The sequence below is a fragment of the Equus quagga genome, chromosome 13 (assembly GCF_021613505.1).
Source record: "Equus quagga isolate Etosha38 chromosome 13, UCLA_HA_Equagga_1.0, whole genome shotgun sequence".
Taxonomy (NCBI): Eukaryota; Metazoa; Chordata; class Mammalia; order Perissodactyla; family Equidae; genus Equus; species Equus quagga.
In genome coordinates this window covers 11,930,535-11,951,579 of record NC_060279.1, presented here as the reverse complement: position 1 = coordinate 11,951,579, position 21,045 = coordinate 11,930,535, and the positions used below count along the sequence as shown (strand labels likewise).

The 21,045-nt window shown below is 38.5% G+C and overlaps 1 protein-coding gene across 1 annotated transcript in view; it reads right to left on the bottom strand.

Moving 5' to 3' along the window:
- PAPPA2 (pappalysin 2) overlaps nucleotides 1-21,045 on the bottom strand; it is a 257,488-nt gene that overhangs the window by 85,192 nt on the left and 151,251 nt on the right. The window contains exons 12-13 of the mRNA XM_046680507.1: nucleotides 8,868-9,003; nucleotides 8,451-8,667 (exon numbers count right to left, since the gene is read on the bottom strand). Of these exons, the coding sequence (XP_046536463.1) occupies nucleotides 8,451-8,667; nucleotides 8,868-9,003 (353 nt within the window). The remainder of the gene's footprint in view (nucleotides 1-8,450; nucleotides 8,668-8,867; nucleotides 9,004-21,045) is intronic.

Genomic DNA, 21,045 nt, shown 5'->3' with positions numbered 1-21,045 from the left:
GCCTGCAAATTACCAAAGTTCATAAATTGCACACAGAAAACTATGAGTTATTTGGCAATAGCTAATCATTGATTTTTCTCCCTGGATTATTTATTTTTGCAGCCCTGGCTTCGGGAAACAGAACCCGAAGAACAGAGGCTATACAGAGGTTACAAAGGTGACTTAACTAGTCAACATGTACATAAAACTGCAGGTCTCTGTGCATCGTGAGGCACTACAAATCAAACCAGATATACATTATTGCTTGATTACTCATTTCCTAAATTGCCCGATTCTCTTTATATAAGCATGGTTAACAAAACATTGCAGGTGTGTTAATTATGTATATGTGCATTTTTATGTTAAGTACACAAGGATCACAGGCTGAACTCCAACTGATGTCCACAATAACAGCCTAAGAGTAAATGTTTTTAATGCAAAAGGTAAGTTCCGTTTAAGAGTTGTTGACTTGAATATAGAATCATATAAGAATACAATGTGTGTGTTCATTGTTTTTTCTTGACTCAGACTTTATACGTTCATGCTAGTTTGTTTTAAGTAAATAGGAAAATGCAGATTCATGTAGAAAAGAAAAAAGGAAAGAAAGAGAAGAGGAGAAAATCTGGGAACGACACTACTCGACGAAAATATTTATTTTTCACTTTAAAAAATAATACTCTTTTAAATGGTAGAATCATTTAAAAAGTTAAATCATTTTAAAATTTGGTTATATAATTCAATGCACATTAACCTTTTCCAAAAGATTGTCTTGCATAAAATGAAATACACACACATAAACATTCACACATACATAACCACATTTTACGAGACCTAAATTGCTAAAGTAATTAACTCTCAGTTAACCAATATTAAGAAAAAAATCATCAGAGAGCCGGCGTGGTGGCATAGTGAGTAAGTCCACATGCTCCACTTTGGCGGCCCAGGATTCACGGGTTTGAATCCCAGGCACAGACCTACACTTCTCATCAAGCCATGTTAAGCCTGGCCTAGACTCTTGATGTCAGAAACTGTGAGAGCATAAATGTGCGTTGGTTTAAGCTACTAAGTATGTAGTAATACCGTTACACAGCAATAAAATCTAGTACACACATAAACCAGTCTTTCAAGATTGTTGTTCCTCTTTCCGGCTTACCTGCACTGCTAATCTTCAAGAGAGTAGAATATTTTTTCTCAGATTTTCTCTCCTCTAAGGAGTAAGATTCTTTTTTTCTGGGCCCCATAGGGCCTGGGTCCAAACCTCTCTTTTTCTAATGACCCTAAATCCCCTGGATGCTGCCCATAAAATTGCCCTAATCGACACAATTCATTTCCTGAACGTGCTCAAAAGTCCCAAGTATCTTTACAATTCCACCCTTTATCGCTTACTCCATCAAATATCACAGCTCACCTGCACTACTTGGAGCCCACATCTACATTTCTTGGTTTCATGGTTTCCTCAAAATAAATATGCCATTTACATAAACATATCTAAAATATAGGTGCTCTTTAATTGTTCCAGGGCCAGTTAAACTCTTGTTACCCCAATCCAAATACAGTTTGAGGGAGGGTGGCAGGATTCTTGGGCAGTAGGAGACATGGGTATACTTCTGAAATAGTTTTCCATTCATTTTAATGGAAGTTTTCTCTATTAAAAAGAAATTACTTGGACTCTCCTCTTAGTTTTGCTAATCTCAAAAAGGTGAATTTGTACACTCTGAGTCTTAGTTTCTTCAAGTGAAAAATGATTCCTGGCACATTGTGAGGCACTTAATAAATATTTTTTGAATGATGAATAGTCTCTCTCTATACACAGACACACATGAACACACGCACACACACATACACACACCACATGCCACATGCCATATAGAATAATTAGTTTTACAAATCAATTTACACTAAAATCTTCAGAAGCCTTTCTTCTACGTGAAGTAAAATATAGAAATGTATATACAATGTGTACACACACACATATCCATTGCATTAGACCTAAATTGTTACACGAATCAACTCTCAATTGTCCACAATGATAAAAAAGATCAAAGCATGACCATATATAGTGACTCAGAAACAATGAGTGTGAGAACAAGAGAGGGAAGAAAGAACCCAGGTTTCCTCAGGGATATTCATTTTAAAAGATAAATATCTCATTCAATTTTATATTAGAATACTTGGCTTTCCTAAATCATAATTCAAGGCAAACCTAGAACCACTATAATTTTGTATTTACGAGTATTTATTACTTGTTTTCCATCTCAATCAGAATGTGTATTTCTACTGAATAAGCTAATGAGGTATTTATACTTAATGTTTGCCTTGGACTTAAAATAAGTTTCAAACATTAAAAAAAGAAAATATGCATTTCCTGTTAGGTCAATCTATTTAGAAGTTATATTGACAAGTGGTCTAAGTATTAAAACCAGGAACTTAAAGAAAATCTTATCTGGAACATAAAAGACAGAGAGAAGAGGGGTTCTTCTTGGTTATTTGATAAGACCTTACCTGCCAGTTATTAACTTGTTGCCTCTTAGTTCCAAAACCACTCTTCATTGCCCTGCTTTGTGATACTAGAGACGGACCATGTAAACATTGCTCCTTTGCCACTTAGCATGACCTCACATTTTCCCAGTAGACATAACAGGAGAGAGACTGCAGGAGGAAGGGGCTTCTCTTCTTGATTCCTACACGCTTCCTCTCTTTGCTTCTGCAGTACTTACATCCAACAGAGCATCAGTCCAGTGGTGCTCACCCCCTAATGAGTTTCAGTGACACCCTGCACATCCCAGCAAGTTCCACCAGCACCCTAGCTGGCTTCCCAACAAGTTTCCAAGGTACTCCAGTGAATGAATTCCCAGAAAGTTTCAGTGGCACCCCAGTGGGTGGCTTCCCATCAAGTTTCATCAGTGCCCAGCGGGTGATCTCCCAGAAAGTTTCAGCAGCATCCCACTGGCAGCTTTCCAATAAGTCCCAATAGTGCCCCAGCAGGAAGCTTCCTAAGGAGCTTTGATCAGCACCCCAGCAGGCGGGTTCCTGATTGCCAGCACCAGCCTATGAAACCTCAGCAAACTTCCCTGCCACCCAGTGTGCCACGGCCCCACCCTCTCCAATGAGATCCGAATCACAGCCTTAGGTTGGGAGCCTCTTCCACATTTGTTCCTTCCTTGGATCCCCTTCTTTCATCCCTAAAAGTAATGGCTGCTCCTTTTAGCCACTATTCTTCTGTTTGTTAGGGCTCTCTTTACTCCTTTGTAGTTAAGCCTCTGTTACCAGTTAATACTTATACTAAACTTTCCCTATTCTAATTACTGTGTCCTGACTGGGCCCTGTTTGACACAGAATGGAAGTGGAGATGTTACTAGCAGATGGATGCACAAAGATAGGATTTGGGGATCAGTTTGGTTGTGACTTTGGGCCTGAGTACAATGCTGAGCTCCTTGTCAATGGGAAAGGAGATGCTAGCAATCCATGACATGCAGTGGATCACAGTGAACAAGCTATCACCTCTGGCCGATTATGATGAAGAGCCAACTGGAAACAAGTACCTTGTGAACCCAGTGGCTGCTGTGCTTGACCAGAGGTGTCTTGCACACCACTTCTGAGGTGTCATGGCAGCAAAAAAGAAGAAAGCACACCGAAACCAGGAAGAAAAGCCCCTTCCTCCTGTGGAGTCACTTCAGAACCCTCTACTGACAAAACTTAACATTGTGCCAGCCAGCAAAGGATAAATATTAGTAAAATCTGTTCTAGTATGACAAATTAGAGTAATGACAGTGCATTTAGAACTGAGAAGCAACAAACTGATTGATAACTGGCACATCTTGTAAAAGGAGGATGGTAAAAATAAGGATGGGGAATGTGGTGTAAACTGCTGCGGGCTGTGCTCCCGCCTTGGGTTAGAATGTGCTACGAACTTCACATGTGTCATTCTCACTTAATCTCACAAGAATACTAGGAGGCACTTTCTCTCTGCCTCCTCCTTCAATACCAACAGTATAGAAAAATATGAAAACTCTTATCAATACCAAAACCAAGACTGACAGCCTGAATCTGTGAGGATTTCCTCCTGATTTCAAAATGTATTTGAGTTGAATTGAGAAACATCATTGGAAGCCAAAGCATGCATTTTTTTTTGTTTTCTGAAACAAAGCAAATAAGGAATAGAGCCGTATTACAAGAAGAGAGGGAAATGGGTCATTCTGTCCCCATTCTCTGGCCCCTGTAAAGACCAGAAAACTGGACACTGCTTTTCAGGGGTCACAAATCTGCTCTCCACCCACCAGTTCTCATCAGTGCCACCCTTTCTTTCCTCATTTCAAGACTTGAGGTCTGGAGGTATAGGGTCTAGGTGGGTGGAACTGCATGGGGGGGGAGAACCATTGGCAAAGGCCATCGAATCCTAGGAGATAAATGCCACAAAGGTAAAAATGCTACAGACTCCTAAAGAATGCTAGGGGCTTCAGGACCAGGAGATAAGTTTTCAGAATAAAAGCCTGGAGTAGTTTTACACAGTGAAATCCTACTGTCTTTGTAAACAGAGCAGTGAAGTAATGTGCCCTGGGCTCACTGGCAGTGAAGACAGAATAAGGTTAAAAATAAAAGAAAGGCAAATATTTATCAAACAAATACAAAAAAAGAGAAAGGAAAGCAAGGATGGAAATTTTAATTACAGACAATGTAGAATACAAAGCCAAAAGCATTTAAAAGGGCAAGAAGGTTGGCAAGAGGTATGATCCTAACAAAGATAAAACAGTCACAAACAGTTACACACCTAACTATGTAACATCAAATTATAAAAAGCCAGAACAGGTTGAAATACAAGGGAAGACTGAAAGAAGCACAATTGTTTGGAAGGTTACACTGCATTCTCAACCTTTTACAGCGGAAGCAGATAAAAAAATCAAAAGAAGGGAAAGGGCAAGTGCTGAAAACAGATGAGTAGTCAGAAGTTTCAACCATTATCACCAGCCCATGCCCTGGAAAAGGAGCTAATGCCCTTCGTCTTCAGAAGATTCAACACTGGGGGAGCCAATGGATATACCATCAGGTAGGGTAAGAGATGTTACAGTAAGTTTTTCTTTTGTGTTCATGTGACTGGAAGAACAAAATTCTGTTGTAGGAGAAACCACATGCCCATCAGCAATTCTTGCCTATTAGTAAATTCTTCTAGACTTGACCTTGTGAATTTCCAAAGTCAATAATGAGTCCTGATTATCTACAAGCTAATCCACTCATTTAGGTAAATTAACCTATTAGTGCCTGATTTATCTCTCTCGGATACACTCCAAACCCCATTGCATTAATCAAAAAGATGGTTCCCACTTCCCAAAGCCAGCAACACAATCCTGGGATGGCTGGGGGTCTGCCTGATACTCAACTCATGGAATGCTATGGCAGGTTATGCATGGCATTTCCCAAAAATGGCTAGAGCTGGAAACAGCTGGAGAGTAAGAATGAATTGAGCTCTTACTGAGCACTGGTGGCCAAAACTAGGGAAACTAAACTAGGTTTTCAAAACCAAGGGGTTCATTATCAGTAGACTAAGCCCAAATGGTCATAAACTGGGTAGCTATCGTAAGAGAATGGGAAACAAGATGAAGAGAGAGGTCAAAGCCAAAGGGTGCAACGTAAGGATTGTGAACATCACTGGAGAGCCAGACCTTGGTTTACTGGCTTTCAGCTAAGATTCTGTGGGCCAGTCAGGCTGCTTTAAAGATGCAGTGTTGTAGGAGGGCTAGGACATTGGTCACTAATGGTTAAATAGAAAATGGATAACACATCTTCTACTGCCAGGCATCTGTCAGCTTTCCCTTGCCAGTTTAAGTATTAATGGAATTCAGGTCATAAGGGGTAAGAAGGAGGTAGCCAGGAATCCCTCTCACTATGCCCAGAATTTGAGGGTTTCATATTATGGTCTATCTACATATACAACTGTGATTTATACAAAGATGCAGAAAGATTTCTATTCTTTGAGAGTAAATTGGGATTCCAATTTTAAATCTGTTCACAAACAAAATATATGGAAGCTATTGGGTTCTCTGTTTATCAAAATTTACTACATTGCACTGATTTACTGGCCGAGAAGGAAAAGCCAATTTGCATGGCTCCTGTCAGTCACATGTGGTTTGGAAATGCTTATGCATTCCAGATACATTCTGTGTAAACTGGAGAATCATATCCTATTTCTACTGGTTTGCATGCATGCATTTAAAACTTGTTTTTCTCACTGTGCCAAATGAAAATAAGTGAAGAACTAGCAGCAGTGATCACAATCAACTTCTTTGTCAAAACTTCATAGCTGTGATGGTAAGGGGAATTCTTGTCCCTCAGGCTAAAGAGGCTGTGACTTCTACTTTTTTTGGTTTGCTTGTTCAGTTCTGTTCCATGGAAGACTTAGAGATAAAATCTATAACCGTCAATCAACACACAGTTTCTGACCCCTACTATGTGCAAGATCCTCTGCTAGATACTGAGCTGAATCCCACTGTAGGGAGTTTAGAGTTCAGTGGGAAAGAACAACAAGTAAATAGTTACCACCCAATGTGAGAGATACTTTTGTAGAGTGTGGGTTGTGTACAATATCCTATGGAAACAGGGAGGGAGTCTACCAAAACTTCCCAGAAGAAGGTCAATCCTGATGGTGTAGGATGAGTTGAAGTGAAGAAAGACTGGAAGGCATTCAAGAAAGTAGGAACATTATGTGCAAAGCTGTGAAGCTCATCAAGAACACATTTCAAGGACCTGAAAGAAATTCTATATGGTTTGAGGCCAGAGGTAGACCCAGTAGAGGAGATAATTTGAAAACACATGAGAACGAGGCAATAATTTTAGTAAAAAATGTTATTTTAATAGTCTACATTCTTATGTTAATATTTGAAGACGTTTGCTAAGAAAACTTAAAAGTTGCAGAACTAGCTCATGTTACATTGTTCATTATCCAGACTCTATTCCTTACTGTTTCTCCTTTCCTAGAATTTAGAAAAGTACCTCGCGCATAGTTGGTACTCAGTTAACATAAACTACTATTACTTCATGTGGCAGATGGCCTCTAAGATGGTCCCCAATGATTCATGCCCTGACGCGAACCCCTCCCCTTAAGTATGGGTTGGTCTTATTGACTCATTTCTAATGAAAGGAATATGCCAGAGGTAATGGGTTGTCACTTCCAACATTATGTTATAAAAAGACTGTGGTTTCCCTTTTGGGCAATCTCCCTTTCTGGCTCTCTTTCTGTCTTGGATCATTAGCCGCCATGTCATAAGGACACTCAGGCAGCTTATGAAGAAGCCCAGGTGGCAAGGAACAGAGCCATGCCCATGTGAGCATGCCCACTGCCAGCACCTATGTGAGTGAGCTTGGATGCAGATCTTCTGAGGCCTGCCAATAGCCACAGCAGTGAGCTTGGAAGTGAATTCTCCAGTTCCACTCAAGCTTTGAGGTAACTGCAGCTTCTGCCAACAGCTTGATGGCAAGCTCATAAGAGACTCTAAGCCAGAGGCACCCATGCATCTGTATGCAGCTGAGTTACATACAGATTCTTCACCCACAAAAACTGTGATAAGCCACAAAGCTTTGGTATAATTTGCTACACAGCAATAGATCACTAATATACTATACTAATATTGTCTACTGCTATTCCCTAATCGAAGCTGGGTTTCTGATGTAACTAGGTTGAGCATGGTGGAATCGGAGTTCCCCCTTGGTGATGGAGCACTGCCTGGAACCCCAACTTCTGTGACTAGTATCCCATTCCCTGACACTTCACCCATGGAGGGCACAGATCCTGTTACCTACAGTCTCACTCAATTGATTAGAGCATTCATAGAATGAGTCCAGCCCAAGTGCAGCTCAGATTATTGTGTTTGACATGCTTCCTCCCCCATTTGGGCCACCCTTGGGCCCACCAACACTCTGAAGTACAGTCCCTCTACTAGCTGCAGCTGAGAGTCCAGGAAACCTCTATCTAGATGATGACAATCACAGATGTCCACAGAAAGACACATGGAGCTAATGTATTCCTGATTTCCATATGTAATTCTAATTGATTATATGACATGCCTTAGAAACTAATTGTTCAACTTACTCTATACACTGTCCAGGTGGGAACAAGTGGAAAAACACACAGTGCTTAGGGAACGTTGAGTTTTCGGCGGAGAATTTTTGGCAGTTTATATAATGTTGATTTGAAAGCAGTGGTTTTATATGTAAAAAACATTTTAAGACCTTGCAAGGATGTTAAATATTTACATTAAAAATTACGCTTAGCTAAGGAAAGAAGAGCAAAATATAAAACCCAAGTGTGTCTTCTACAAATTATTCTTTACTTCTTGTGTCTTTTAAGTAGTTCTTAGACCCAATTTTTTAGTTAATGATTAAGCACCCCTTGTATACACAATGTTATCTATGGAAATGATAGCAGTATATCACAGCCATAAGAAAAAGAAAGGCAAAAAGGAAGAAAGGGGACTTTGTACCTCTGTGCCTGATGATTTGGCCCCTCATGCTCTGGGATGCAGTTATTGGTAGCTGAAGGACTTATGTGGGAGGATGTCCTTAGAGCCACCGCTGAGATGCCCACCAATGAGGATGAGAAATTCAGCAGCACTGAGGTGGTATGGTGGAAGAGGACATTTGGATGATGGGTCACATTAATAACCAGAGGGTTATGCTGGCATGACAGTTCATAGGTTCCTAAAGAGAAATAAGGAAATGAATAATATTTTAAGCCATTCATGTAGTACTGTATTTCCATAGCTAGTATTCATTTTATCTTCTCAATAGTAGTGTGATGTAGGAAGGTCCCAAACAATATCAGAGACAGACATCAAGCTGACTTCTTGGCCTATTGGATTGTCCTCTAGTGGCCCTAAAGGGATAATTGTCAGACTCACCAAGGGAGTGGTTGTTTCCACTGACATCAGTCAGGTGGAGGGTCACTGTTGGCCGCTGATGTTCCCCAGGTACCAGGCCATCAGACGTCAAGAAAAGGAAAATTGCCGTGGCCACTCCTGGTCTACTGAAACACACCTAGGCATAAGCACATACATGTATGAGCTGTTATCTCCACTGGGCTCTCAAGGCACGTGTCACGCTACTTTTATACTTCTCAGATAGCTCGCCCTTTATAAAGTAAGAGCTGCCTCTTTTACAAATGAGAAAAATAAGGAGTAGGCACAGAAAGATACCCAAGCTCACAGCAAAAGTCAAAATTAGATGGAAAGTAAATAACTTTCAGCTACTGAGCTTCCCATCTCTTTCCGAGACTTCCTACCTCAACTTTTTTACTTGAACCTGTCTTTCTTTAAATTTCTCAAAAAGATTGCTCAAAGAGACAAGTGCTGGAGACAATAAACCACAGCCAGCCAATACCTCATCTCCAAAGCGAGAGAAGTCGACAAGATGATCACTAAGCTAACATTGTGTTCCGAACTGTTCCACACTCTGAACTGTCTGACCTAATTATCCCTCCCCACCTCTCTGTCTTCCCCCAGCATTTTTATCAGAATCTCTCACTTAGCATGTGAACTCCCACATGGGCAAGAGGCTATTGCAGAGTCTGCTGCTTCTGAGATTAGAAGCTGCTGGACTGTTTATGCTAATGCAGCTCTCCTGGAGCCCCGAGTATATATACTCTGGCCATGGCTGGAAAAGGAGCCAACACTGAGGCACAGGAGAATTCAGTTATTTATAAGGAATATTCCTAGATGGTTAGGCTGATTAACAATAAAACAGTCTTTCAAAGTAAACTATGGAAGTTTTGTCCCTGGAAATCCTTTAATATAAAAGGAAACATCTTAGACATTGGAGGATGACCTGGAGAGCTTCTTTTCCACACTGAAATGATCTGACACAGTAATCCTAGTTTTCTTTGACTTCTTCTAGCTCAACATTCCTCTTCATTTCTGCTGAGAATAAACCTCAGCCTTCCCCAGTGTTACATGGCGTTACATTATTAGAATCTGGTGCTGGACCTTACTGAGTGCTGGGTGCATTTCTCTAGCTTTTTATCAGGTTCTGAGGGAAATGGAGCCCCAGGAAACTGTCCTCAGTGTAAAAGCAGGGACAATAACCAACAGCAGGGACCTTCCCTTGAAACAGGGTGCAGGAGAGCAAAACGTGTTTTCCATTTTCACAAGAATTCTTTCTTGTCCGCAGACTGACTTTTCCTGAGTCTTGGCAGTGTGTTTACAGAGTGTCCATTTGCACTGCGGGCTTAAGTAGGGTGATTTTATGATTTGCAGTGGTCAGCGCAGCACACATCTCCCTTCTTCCTCTCCTCCTTTGAGGGCAAGACCAGCCACACTCTCTTTTTACAGTGTCTTTTTTTTTCACCCTTTCATTTCCCCTCTTTGAAGTAATAAATATTCCTTCATAACTTAAGAAACATCCAGACCCATAGGTTATGGCTTGCAATACCAGGTCCTTTGTTCCCACCTGGAGGAGGGCTAGATATGAAACACGTAGTAAGGTAAGTAAGACCCTAAGGCAAAGCCCTCGACTCCAGCAGCAAAGACATCAAAGTCCCCTGGGAACTCCCACAACCTCTTCCTTTTAATACACCACAAAAGAGACCTGAGTACTGGAAGAAAGTTCTGGGTTGTCTCCTGAGCCAGGAACAGACAGAGTCCAAATAAGCACCTGGTGGCTTTACCCCAATCGGCCTCAGACTTGCAGAATGGGGTGGCTTCAATGAGGCACAGGAGGGCTCAGTCTGCCCACCTTCTGTTGGGTCCCAAAATAGACACCACCCACTTGAAACTAATTAGTAGGGGTGGGCCTTGTGGCATGGATTTTACTGCCCTGAGGGTCCATGACCAAAACCTCCAGCTCGTTTTACATCTCGTAGCTCTAAGGGTCTTTGAATACCAAACCTCTTTGAACCTTAAAGTCTGCTCCTGGTGGCAGTGTCTCTGTGCCTTGATTTGTGAGAAGCAGCTATGCCAAGATTTCTAGGCTGTGGCTTAAGTAGGAAAACCACAGATGAGACATGTGTATCCACAAGGACACATAGACAGAGGAATGCTGGGATACACAAAGCAAAGAGAGACAAGGTTTGATCAAGCACAGGATGCCGAGTCTCGGGTGCTTCCTCTCAGCGACATGGGAGAGGTAAGAAAACTTCCTTCTCATCTGAATGCCAAATATGCCCCACAACAGCAACTAGACACAGGAAGGTATACACTCTCTCATATAACTGTGAGGGCCTCAGAAGGAGAGACTAGGGTGAATCTGCACTTATGGGCATAATCGATCTGAACTGGGGTGAAAAGAACTGAGTAATTTCACTATTCTGGAGAGCGTGTTGGCCAAACAGAAGCCTTGGTTTGACTCTTGGCTCCATCTTCACTAGCTGGGTAAATCGAGCAATCAGCCCAGGGATTCTCTTTCCCACATCTGAGAAACAGACATACTACCTGTCTCTTGTGGCTAGTATGGAGATGAAACAAAATCATGTGAAACCACATAAGACAGCGCCTATTGTCGAGGAAGGACTCAATGTTCAATAATTCTTACTCCCAAAAGGAGATATTTTTAATTCTGTTTGCATTTCAGGAAGACAAGGGTAAAGAACAAAATTTTAAAATTATGCAAAAATCTGTATATTTCGATATATAGAGAATTATCATTTTCTAAAATTTATAGACTAAAAAATTTCACATATGCCATTTTAAATTGGCACTTGCAACAATGTGAATTGGTACTCCAGGTTCTACTTCCACGGACACTGTCAAATATTTGAAGCCCTTGGTATAGAACGTATCTCTACTTTATAAATGGAATCAAGGAAAAATACATTTTATATACCTAACTCTTTTAATAGACTTTTCAGAAAATTCAGCTCAATGTGCATTTATTAAAAAGCTACTTTGCTGTACATATAGGCAAAGAAACTTCTAGAATTGGCAGTATTATTAGAATACTAAAAGTGTATTCCTCATTCAAACAAAGATGATATTTTTAAAAGTTGCTCTTTCCACAACCAAGTCACAGCTACTTTAACGTATATAATAATCCAAACTATTTTTACTTTATATGAAATAAGTAACAAATTCTGAGCTCCTAGATGTGAAAGATAAGTAGTGGTTACAGCAGAAAACTTGGCAACACAAAGTTCTACTTACTTACTCTACCCCCATGCCACTTTTGCCACTACTAGCATGACAATCCTCTAATCACCACACCAAATGCACCATGTGAACAGCTGCCCCCTCCAGGACAAAGAGCACCAGATGCATCTGCTGGGATACTGCTCAGATCTGAAATGAGCACCAGACATGTCCCAGGAGAAAAATCCAAGATGCTAAGAGGTCAAGGGGATTGTAAGGTTTATCTGTAATGTTTTATTATTTGTTTTAACAAGGAGATTGCACTCATGTATTACATGGGCAATGTAAAATTAATTTGAACATGGCTCTTATGAAAAACTATAGCCAGATATCAGAAAAGAGGAAATATTTTTTAGAAAAGCAAGTGATTCTCAGGACGGAGGAATGGTCTCAACATAGAGGGACTGCCAGTGAAATTAGCTTAGTGAATCCATCTCAAAATACTTTGAAACAGAGAAAATACAGACTGAATAGATAAATGATAGATAGATAGATAGATAGATAGATAGATACTGACTTATAGATACCAACCGACAGATGGAAGTGGAAAACCAGTCCCACACACTCAGTTGCTTTTTCATCCAAAGCCTGCACACTAACTCTCAGCTCTAACTACTGAAAGAATGTTTCTCTAGTGCAGAACTGTTCAGGCTTAAGAAATCCCTCTCCAATCTGCCTGCTGGGTAAAGACGCACTTAGACTCCCAAGCCAAGCATTTCGACTTCCAGGTCATCCTCTGTGGTGGTCACTGGATAGCAGATCCTGAAACTATACCACAAACTTGAAAAGAATCTTCTCTGAGGTTTTAAATTGCTTTTGGCTAGTTGCTGCGTCATTACTTTTTCTGTGCCTTTCCACTTTCACTCATCTCCAGCCCTTCCTGATTCCAGAGAGAAAGAGAAGTCCCCGGAAGAAGAGAAAGTGGGCAGATACTACATTCTGTTTGTATAGCACTTTACAGTTTGCCAAGCATGACCACATGCTTTGCTGGAGCATCCATCAAGCTCATTGGGTTTTTTCCTATCTGAGAGTTTTGTACTATATTATCCCTGGATGCAAAAGTTACACCACAGCAGTGGAAAGTAGGATTCTGAGAGTTAAGTTACTTCTTTTAGCTAAATGCTAGAGAGGTAGGAATTTGGGTTTTCCAACTTTAAGCTCTGTATTCTTTTGGCTGCCCAATGGTTCTTAATCTGGGGTAAGCAGGAAAGTATTGATTCCTTAAAAAATTTGTTGACACTTATGCCCTCTCTCCCCCAAAAAATGAAGTCCCATAAACACTTAGGCATAAAAGCTTCAGACAATTTCAAGGAGCTGAGAGAATGCTTCAAAAGCCATTTGTACTTCCAATTAGGAGTCAACAGAAATCAGATTAAAACACTTACGCTATTGGTGGAACTATATGCTCGTTTTGTAGGTGAAACGTTACCAAATATTGGCAATTTCAAATGGCTCACCCTAATAATATTGCTGTCTATGTAGACTTCAGAAATTTGACAAGGAAGAGATTAACTCTCAAAGTTTCAGGGATTCTTACCTGAAGTCCAAATCTAACAGAAGAAGGGAGGGTGTGGGGCAAGTAGCCTCTTGCCATAGAGCTGTCTTGGTGGTCTGCATACTTAAAATGTAGTCAGAATGGAGAGAGGGGAACCTGGTTTGACTTCCTTTCAGTGTCCAAGCTGCTGCCTCTCTTGGTCTTGGTCAGCACCAGCTGATTTCCTGTGTTATTCCTTCATAATACAAGTAAGGCTATAAACACCATTAGCTTATGTGTTTCTTTTTTCAGAAGAGTAAGGCCAACTTGTCTTTTTGTGAAATGAAGAAGGAACCACCATTTTGACCCCCACCATCCAGGGAGAGACATTTGAAAATGTACGATTTCGCAAGGCCATGGAAGAGCTCTGATTAGAATCAGCTCATTGGCTCAATTCCTTCTAAGAGCATTTCTTCATCTGTGATTTTAGACATCAGGGCTAAATCTGCAGAGGCTCTGTGTTAGAAGAGCTTGTGGGACTCAGAAGGGGCTCAGAATGGGGCAAACTAAATCTGTAGTGGACACTGTGGTGTGCTGCCCAGATCCCCTCCTTCAGGCCTGAGCACTCAGCTCACAGCAAAGTCTCCTTCTGGAAACTGCCCTCAGAGGAAGAAAGCTTCCACAAGGTCATGCCACATCCCTGGAGTTGGGGGAGAGGGAGGAAACACATGTCCAATGACCTTTTGATAGGAGTGAATGGTCTACAAGATGGGACAACTCAGAAGAGCCATCCCCACTCCCTGTGGGATGCTGACACCATCATGCAGCTGTTTCACAGTTCCATTCCTCCCTCTGTCCAATCCTAGTTCTTTCCTTCCCTCACCGGTGCTGATCCCAAGGAAAGTTCTCAACAACTTTCTGCATGCAAATCTTCACCTCAGAGGCTGAATCCTGCAGAAACTCCACTTAAGACAAAGTCTGAAAGGGAGGAAAGGTGTTACGTAATACACATAAAGACGGTTCTCTGGGGAACAAGAATGCGTAAGTGAGGAGATGAAGGAGAGCACGGCAGGGCCAGGCAAACTTCCCTCCTGGTCGAAAAAATTACTATCCCAATTATTCACGAAACTTAGAATCTGCCAAGTTGCCATGTCTAACGCCTGCAAAAGCATCCGTGTAAAATCAATAAAAAAGTTATATTAGTAGCAATCAGATAGGAAAGTGGAAAATGAGTGCTTTCCCCGCTGAGATAAACTGGGAGACGAAGTTCCTCTTTCAACACACTAGTCTAGTTTTTGATGGAAATGAAAACCATATAGATATAGGCATCTTTGCTTTTGCAGGATTCCCAGGAATGGAGGGATCCACATAGGTCAATTTTTCAAACAGAATAATGTCTTTTGAAGCACAGGAACTTTTCAGGAATTTCAATCATGTGTATCAAAATAATGGCAATATGTATTAGAAATGTTTCTGTCCTCTCAAACAAAGAATCCTGTACTCAACTGAATTTTCACTTGATGAATTGGAGGCATCATTTTGAGCATCAATTGCCGAGACAACAATCCTCTAAAGCAGGGCTCCTCAACTTTAATGTGCATACAAATCACCTGAGGAGCTTGTTAAAATGCAGATTCTGATTTAGTCGAGCCTAGATTCTGCATTTCTATCTAGCTCTCTGGTACACTGATGCTTTCGGATGCCCACTATATTTTGAGTAGCAAGGCTCTAAAAGTATCAATAGATATAATTATCTTTGCCCTTAGCATTTGATAGCCTAATGCTTTTATTAATTATATTTGTTTATTATCTCATCCTTTTCTAAAATCACCATCAAGCTTAAAATAAAGTGCAGAGCTGGAAGGAATCATCTAATTCAAACACCTCATTTTAAAGCTAAGAAAACTGACTCCCAAGAAGGTTATATGATTTATATAAGGTCACTTGACTGGTTAATGGTAAAAACAGGGCTTACAATACCATTTTTCTGAGTACATGTTTTCTTCTAGTTTCTAAATCTCCTACTAATTTTTCCCCCTTTTCTGTAACAGACTGAAAATTCAGATGACCAATATTGTTAGAATTCCATGTAAAGAGACTCTCACAAAGAGTCTTGTCAACTTTCCTATGAACAAAGTCAAAGAATCCAAAGTAGTGATTGGACGTGGTGTCTTCTACATGTGAGCTTTTTCTGTTTTGCTAAATCATGAAATCTGGACAGTTTTCTGGATGGTTAAAGACATCTCTGAATAAAGGATTAGCAAGTCACTGATTAAATAAAAAAAGAATTAGGAGAGTTGCCAGATTAAACAAAAAGAAACAGGATGCTCACTTAAATTTGAATATCAGGGAAACAACAAATAATTTTTCTTTAGTTTAAGTACGCCTCGAATATAGCATAGGACTTATACTAAAAATTTATTCACTGTTTATCTGAAATACTATTTTTTCATCAACCCAAAGTCAGAAAGATATAAAAATGTACAATAAGAAAAATAGAAAATGGAGAGATAAAAGAAAGAAGAGCAGAGAACACAAATAAAAACAAGAAAAGAGGAACAGATTTTGTAGATGTTTACGTATGTAAACAAAAATAGAAAAAGAAAAATAGTAAGAGTGGTAGACACTTTTTGATCAGCTAACAGAGAACACTCATTTCTAATATGGGCTGGTCCTTAACTTCTGAATGAATAAAAGTTTGCTATTTAAGTATTTTCTAATAAAATGTAGGTCCAAGAAGAGGAGGAAAAATACCTTCTAATAATGACACAGATGGCACAATAAAAAGTTGCTATTCTATGAAAAATCAGAGCTAGAAACAAACAAAAAACTATTAAAAATCCATGATTTTAAAAATAAATTGTGAGTTATTACAAAACATGTAGGGCTGATTAACAATGAAAGCACTATATGTCAACATTTATGGGCCAGTGTTAAAGTAGTACTTAGAGGACAAACTTATACAACAGTTAAAACAGGTTATCCTGTTATAACAAGAAGCTATAAAAGAACTTCAGCGTCAATCCAGAGAAACAGCAGGAGAGGAAATATTAAAGATAAAGACAGAATTAGTCGATCAGAGAACAACTAGAACGAAAAGAGAAATGAACTAAGAGTTGTTCTTTGAATAAATCCCAGGCATGAGTAATCAAGAAAAAGAAGAGAAAATGAAGGTTCAAAACCATACAATATAAAGGGAGTGATAACTTGAGCCAAAATAGAGATGAGACTGGGGCCGGCCCAGTGGAGCAGTGGTTAAGTTTGCACGTTCCGCTTCTCGGCGGCCCAGGGTTCGCCAGTTCAGATCCCAGGTGCAGACATGGCACCACTTGGCACGCCATGCTGTGGTAGGCGTCCCACATATAAAGTAGAGGAAGATGGGCATGGATGTTAGCTCAGGGCCAGTCTTTCTCAGCGAAAAGAGGAGGATTGGCAGCAGTTTGCTCAGGGATAACCTTCCTCAAAAAAAAAACAACAAAATAGACATGAGACATATTAAAAATAATTAACAACTATAAGCACTAACTTTGAATATGTGGAAGGAATTAATAAATTTCTAAAAATATCCAATAGTCCAAGATTGGAAAAGAAAAGTTGAATATATTAATAAAAATCAAAGAAATTTAAATGAGAATCATAAATCTTTCCTCAAACAAGCCCCAGGACCAGTTGGTTTTACAGGAGAGGTCTGTCAAATTTTGAAGGAACAGATAATTTCTATTTTATACAAGTGTTTCAGAAAATAAAAAAGAGGGAAGACTGCTCAAACAATTTTTATGAGTCTGGTATAATTTGAATATTCAAAATATATGTATACTAATTGCACATATAAATACACATGCAAAAGTCCAAAATAAAAAATTAACCAATAAAATCCAAGAGCATATTTAAAATGTAATAGATAAAAAAACAAGTAGGTTCACTCCACAAAGGCAAAAATGACTTGATATAAAAAAAAATACCTATCAACATGATTGAACATGATGGACCAACGGAGAACAATTCACATGATCATATCAATTGCTGCAAATCAAGTGTTTAATTAAGTTCAGATCATACATATTAATACGTTTTTCAAGAGGCAGAAGAAATGAGCTAAGGCTTATTCTAAAACTTTGCGTCCATGAATAATGAATAGCTAACTCAATTTTGAAAAAGACGTGCAAAAAAGTGAAAAGGACGGACATGCCCTACCAGATATGTTTACATAGTAAAAGTTACAGTAGTAAAAACAGTGTATTGCCGGTGTAAGGGACAGGAAAATAAATCAGTGGAATATGACAGAGTGTTAAAATAACAGACTCACGTATATTCCAGAAACTAGTGTATATATATAATTAATATGGCACTGCAAATCATCAGGGCAAAGATGAAAGTTTTAATGGTTGGGGTGAGAAAAATTGGCTTATCATATTTAGAAAAAAAAAGTAGAATCCTACCTTATTCTATATACAAAAACAAATTTCAAATATGTTCAAGACTAAACTTTAAAAGGCAAAACTATAAAACTAATATAATGAAAAATATCTTTGCAGTCTCTGAAAAAAACTAATAAATTTATTTATATTACAATGAAAGAGAAGAGGAACACTAAATACCTGATGATTATTTTTGTAAGGTGATGCTCTATCCCACTATCAATCAGAAAAAAATGCAAAATATAAGAACAGTGAGATATCACTTTGTTCCCATCACACTGGTTAATTTTAGGCAATTAGATAATACTAGGATCAGGCAAGGATATGTGGAAATGGGTGCACTATCCTCACTGTCTTGAAATTGTTAAGTTTAAGGCCACGTGTCCACATATATGTCTATATCTTTGGGTGCATTTCTGGGCTGTCTTGTTCCATTGATCGGTCTACTCATCTCCCAGCCCCTTGATATTTTAACCACTATAATTTTATGATATATTTTGATATTTGACAGGGCCAGCCCTCCTTCATTACTCATCTTTTGTAGAATTTCCATAAAAACATTAAAACCAACTTTATAATTCTTTCAAAAATCTTGTTAGAATTTTTATCGGGATTATGTGAGGTTTAAGATTTAGGGAGAATTGACTTCCACAGGATACTGAATTTTTCTATACATGACCAGTTTGTGCCTCTTCATTTATTCAAGTTTCCCTTGTATCTTCATGTTGATCTTTCAAATTTCTTTTTTTACATTTATTCCTAGATATTTTACTATTTTTACTGCTATTGTAAATGAAGAATTTTCTTTAATCATATTTTCTCATTGATTGTTGTTTAAAATTGGAAAGCATACTTATTTTCATCTTAATTTTGTACTAAACTATGATATTAAGCGAAATAATTTTCAGGTTTTCTCTTTTCAGATGTTAACCCAATTTATGAGAAAATAATTCAAATTTTACTTCTTCCTTTCACATTTTACGTTTCATTTCTTTTATATCTCGTGAAGTATAAAAGTCTAACTGCATTGGTTATTTCCAGAGAAAGTAAAATAACAGTGATGATATAGGAGTGTTTCTACTTCACTGATTGCTACTCTTGGCTGTTATTTCCTTTTTATTTTTACTTTGATCTTTTTTTAATCACTACTTATGATGGAAACTTTTATTATTGATTTTATTTTCCTAAATACAGACATTTATAGCTATAAATTTCCCTGTAAATACGTTTTAATCATATTCCATAAATTTGACATGTTATTTCATTATCATTCAGCTCAAAATATTTTCTAATTTCCCCCTAAAATCATTTTTTATTGTATTTTTTTTGAGGTCATAATAGTTTATAACCAAAAACTCTTCTTTGAACCATGAGTTATTTACAAACGTAACACTTGATTACCAAAAAAATGAAGATTTCCAAGATATCTTGTTATTCATTTCTAATTTAGTACTGTTAAGGTCAGAGAACGTACTATTTAGGATTTCAATCATTATACATTTATTGAGACTAGCTCTTTGGTCTTGTATATGGCCTATCTTGGTGAGTGTACCATATGCATTCTGCACTTGAGTGTAGTGTTTCTACAAATATCAATAAGGTCAAGATATTTAATAACGATCTTCAAATCTTATATACTAGCCCTGACTGTTTTTGTCTACTTGTTACATTAATTATTTAGAAAGAGATAACAAAAATCACCAATGATGATTATGGATTTGCCTGTTTGTCTACTAGTTCTGTCAACTTTTAATTCATTTCTTTGGAGGCTCTGTTCTTAAGTGCTTCAATTTTATAACAATTAAGATTGTTCTATATTTTTGATAAATTGACCCACTTTTCATTATGAAACGTCCATCTCAGCTAATAGTCTGTTTGAAGTCTATTATGCCATATATTAAGATAGCACACCAATTTTCTTACGCTTAGAGTTTACACGGTGTATAAGTTTCCACCCTTTTACTTTCAATCTGCATGTCTTTAAAGTGTTTTTGTATTAACAGTATATAACTAGTTTTTTCCATCTTAATTAAACTGACAATCTCTGCCTTTTTCATGGTGTTTTTAGACAATCTGCATTTAATGTAATTAATAATAGAGTTAGATTTAGGTCTACCACATGGATTTTTTTCTCTCTATTATTTGTTTCTTAGTTTTTTCCTTCCTTCTTTTAGGTGAATCAAGTTATTTTATTATTCCATTAATCTTCTCTTTTGGCTTTTTACCTATAGTTATTTGTGTATATGTATATTTTTTGTGATTGTTCTAGAGATTATAATATGTATGCTAACATTACAATCTACACTCAAATAATATTACTATCTCATGATCAAATAACCTTACTACTGTAAGGTGTAAGGACCTTACAGTAGTATTATCCCACTTACCACTTGTCCTTTGTGATAACATATATTATTTTTTCAGAGGAGGTGTCAGCCCAGCCTGTCATTGAGGTTTGAGGTTGCTCACCTTGTTTTTTCCCACTCATGCCTCCTTTCCTTCTTTTCCACAGATGTTGATGCATAGTCATTCCTTAATAAACCTCTTGCACACTAAGTTCCATCTCAGAATCTACTTCTTTGAGAATCCAACCTGCCACAACCAAAGAAATTCTCCCCATCTTTGAAAAATTCCTTTTGATGAGGTTTCCACTCAGATGATAGTCCATCTTTTAAAACGTTTTGCAGGAAGAAGTGGTTTGCCTCTATTTCTGGCCTCTGTCACTTCCTCTTTTCAATCTAGTCTAACCCACAGTCCTACTTATCCACCTCTGTTCTGTGTCACAAGCAATATTATCAACATGCTCCCAATCACCAAGGCTTATACCTAACATCCCATCATTTATTCACGCAATCACCAAATATGTTGAACATTACAACAAGCAGGCTCTGTGCTCTGTGCTTGACATACACACGGTCTCTGCCCACAAGATCCTTACAGCTTATAATATGGAGAGACGGACAGGTAAGCAAGAACAGTGAACGTACAGACATGTTCTGTACAGAACATACAGAAGTATCTATTGAGGAGGCACATAAGAGGAAGTGATCAATTATAGTAAGTGGGGCTT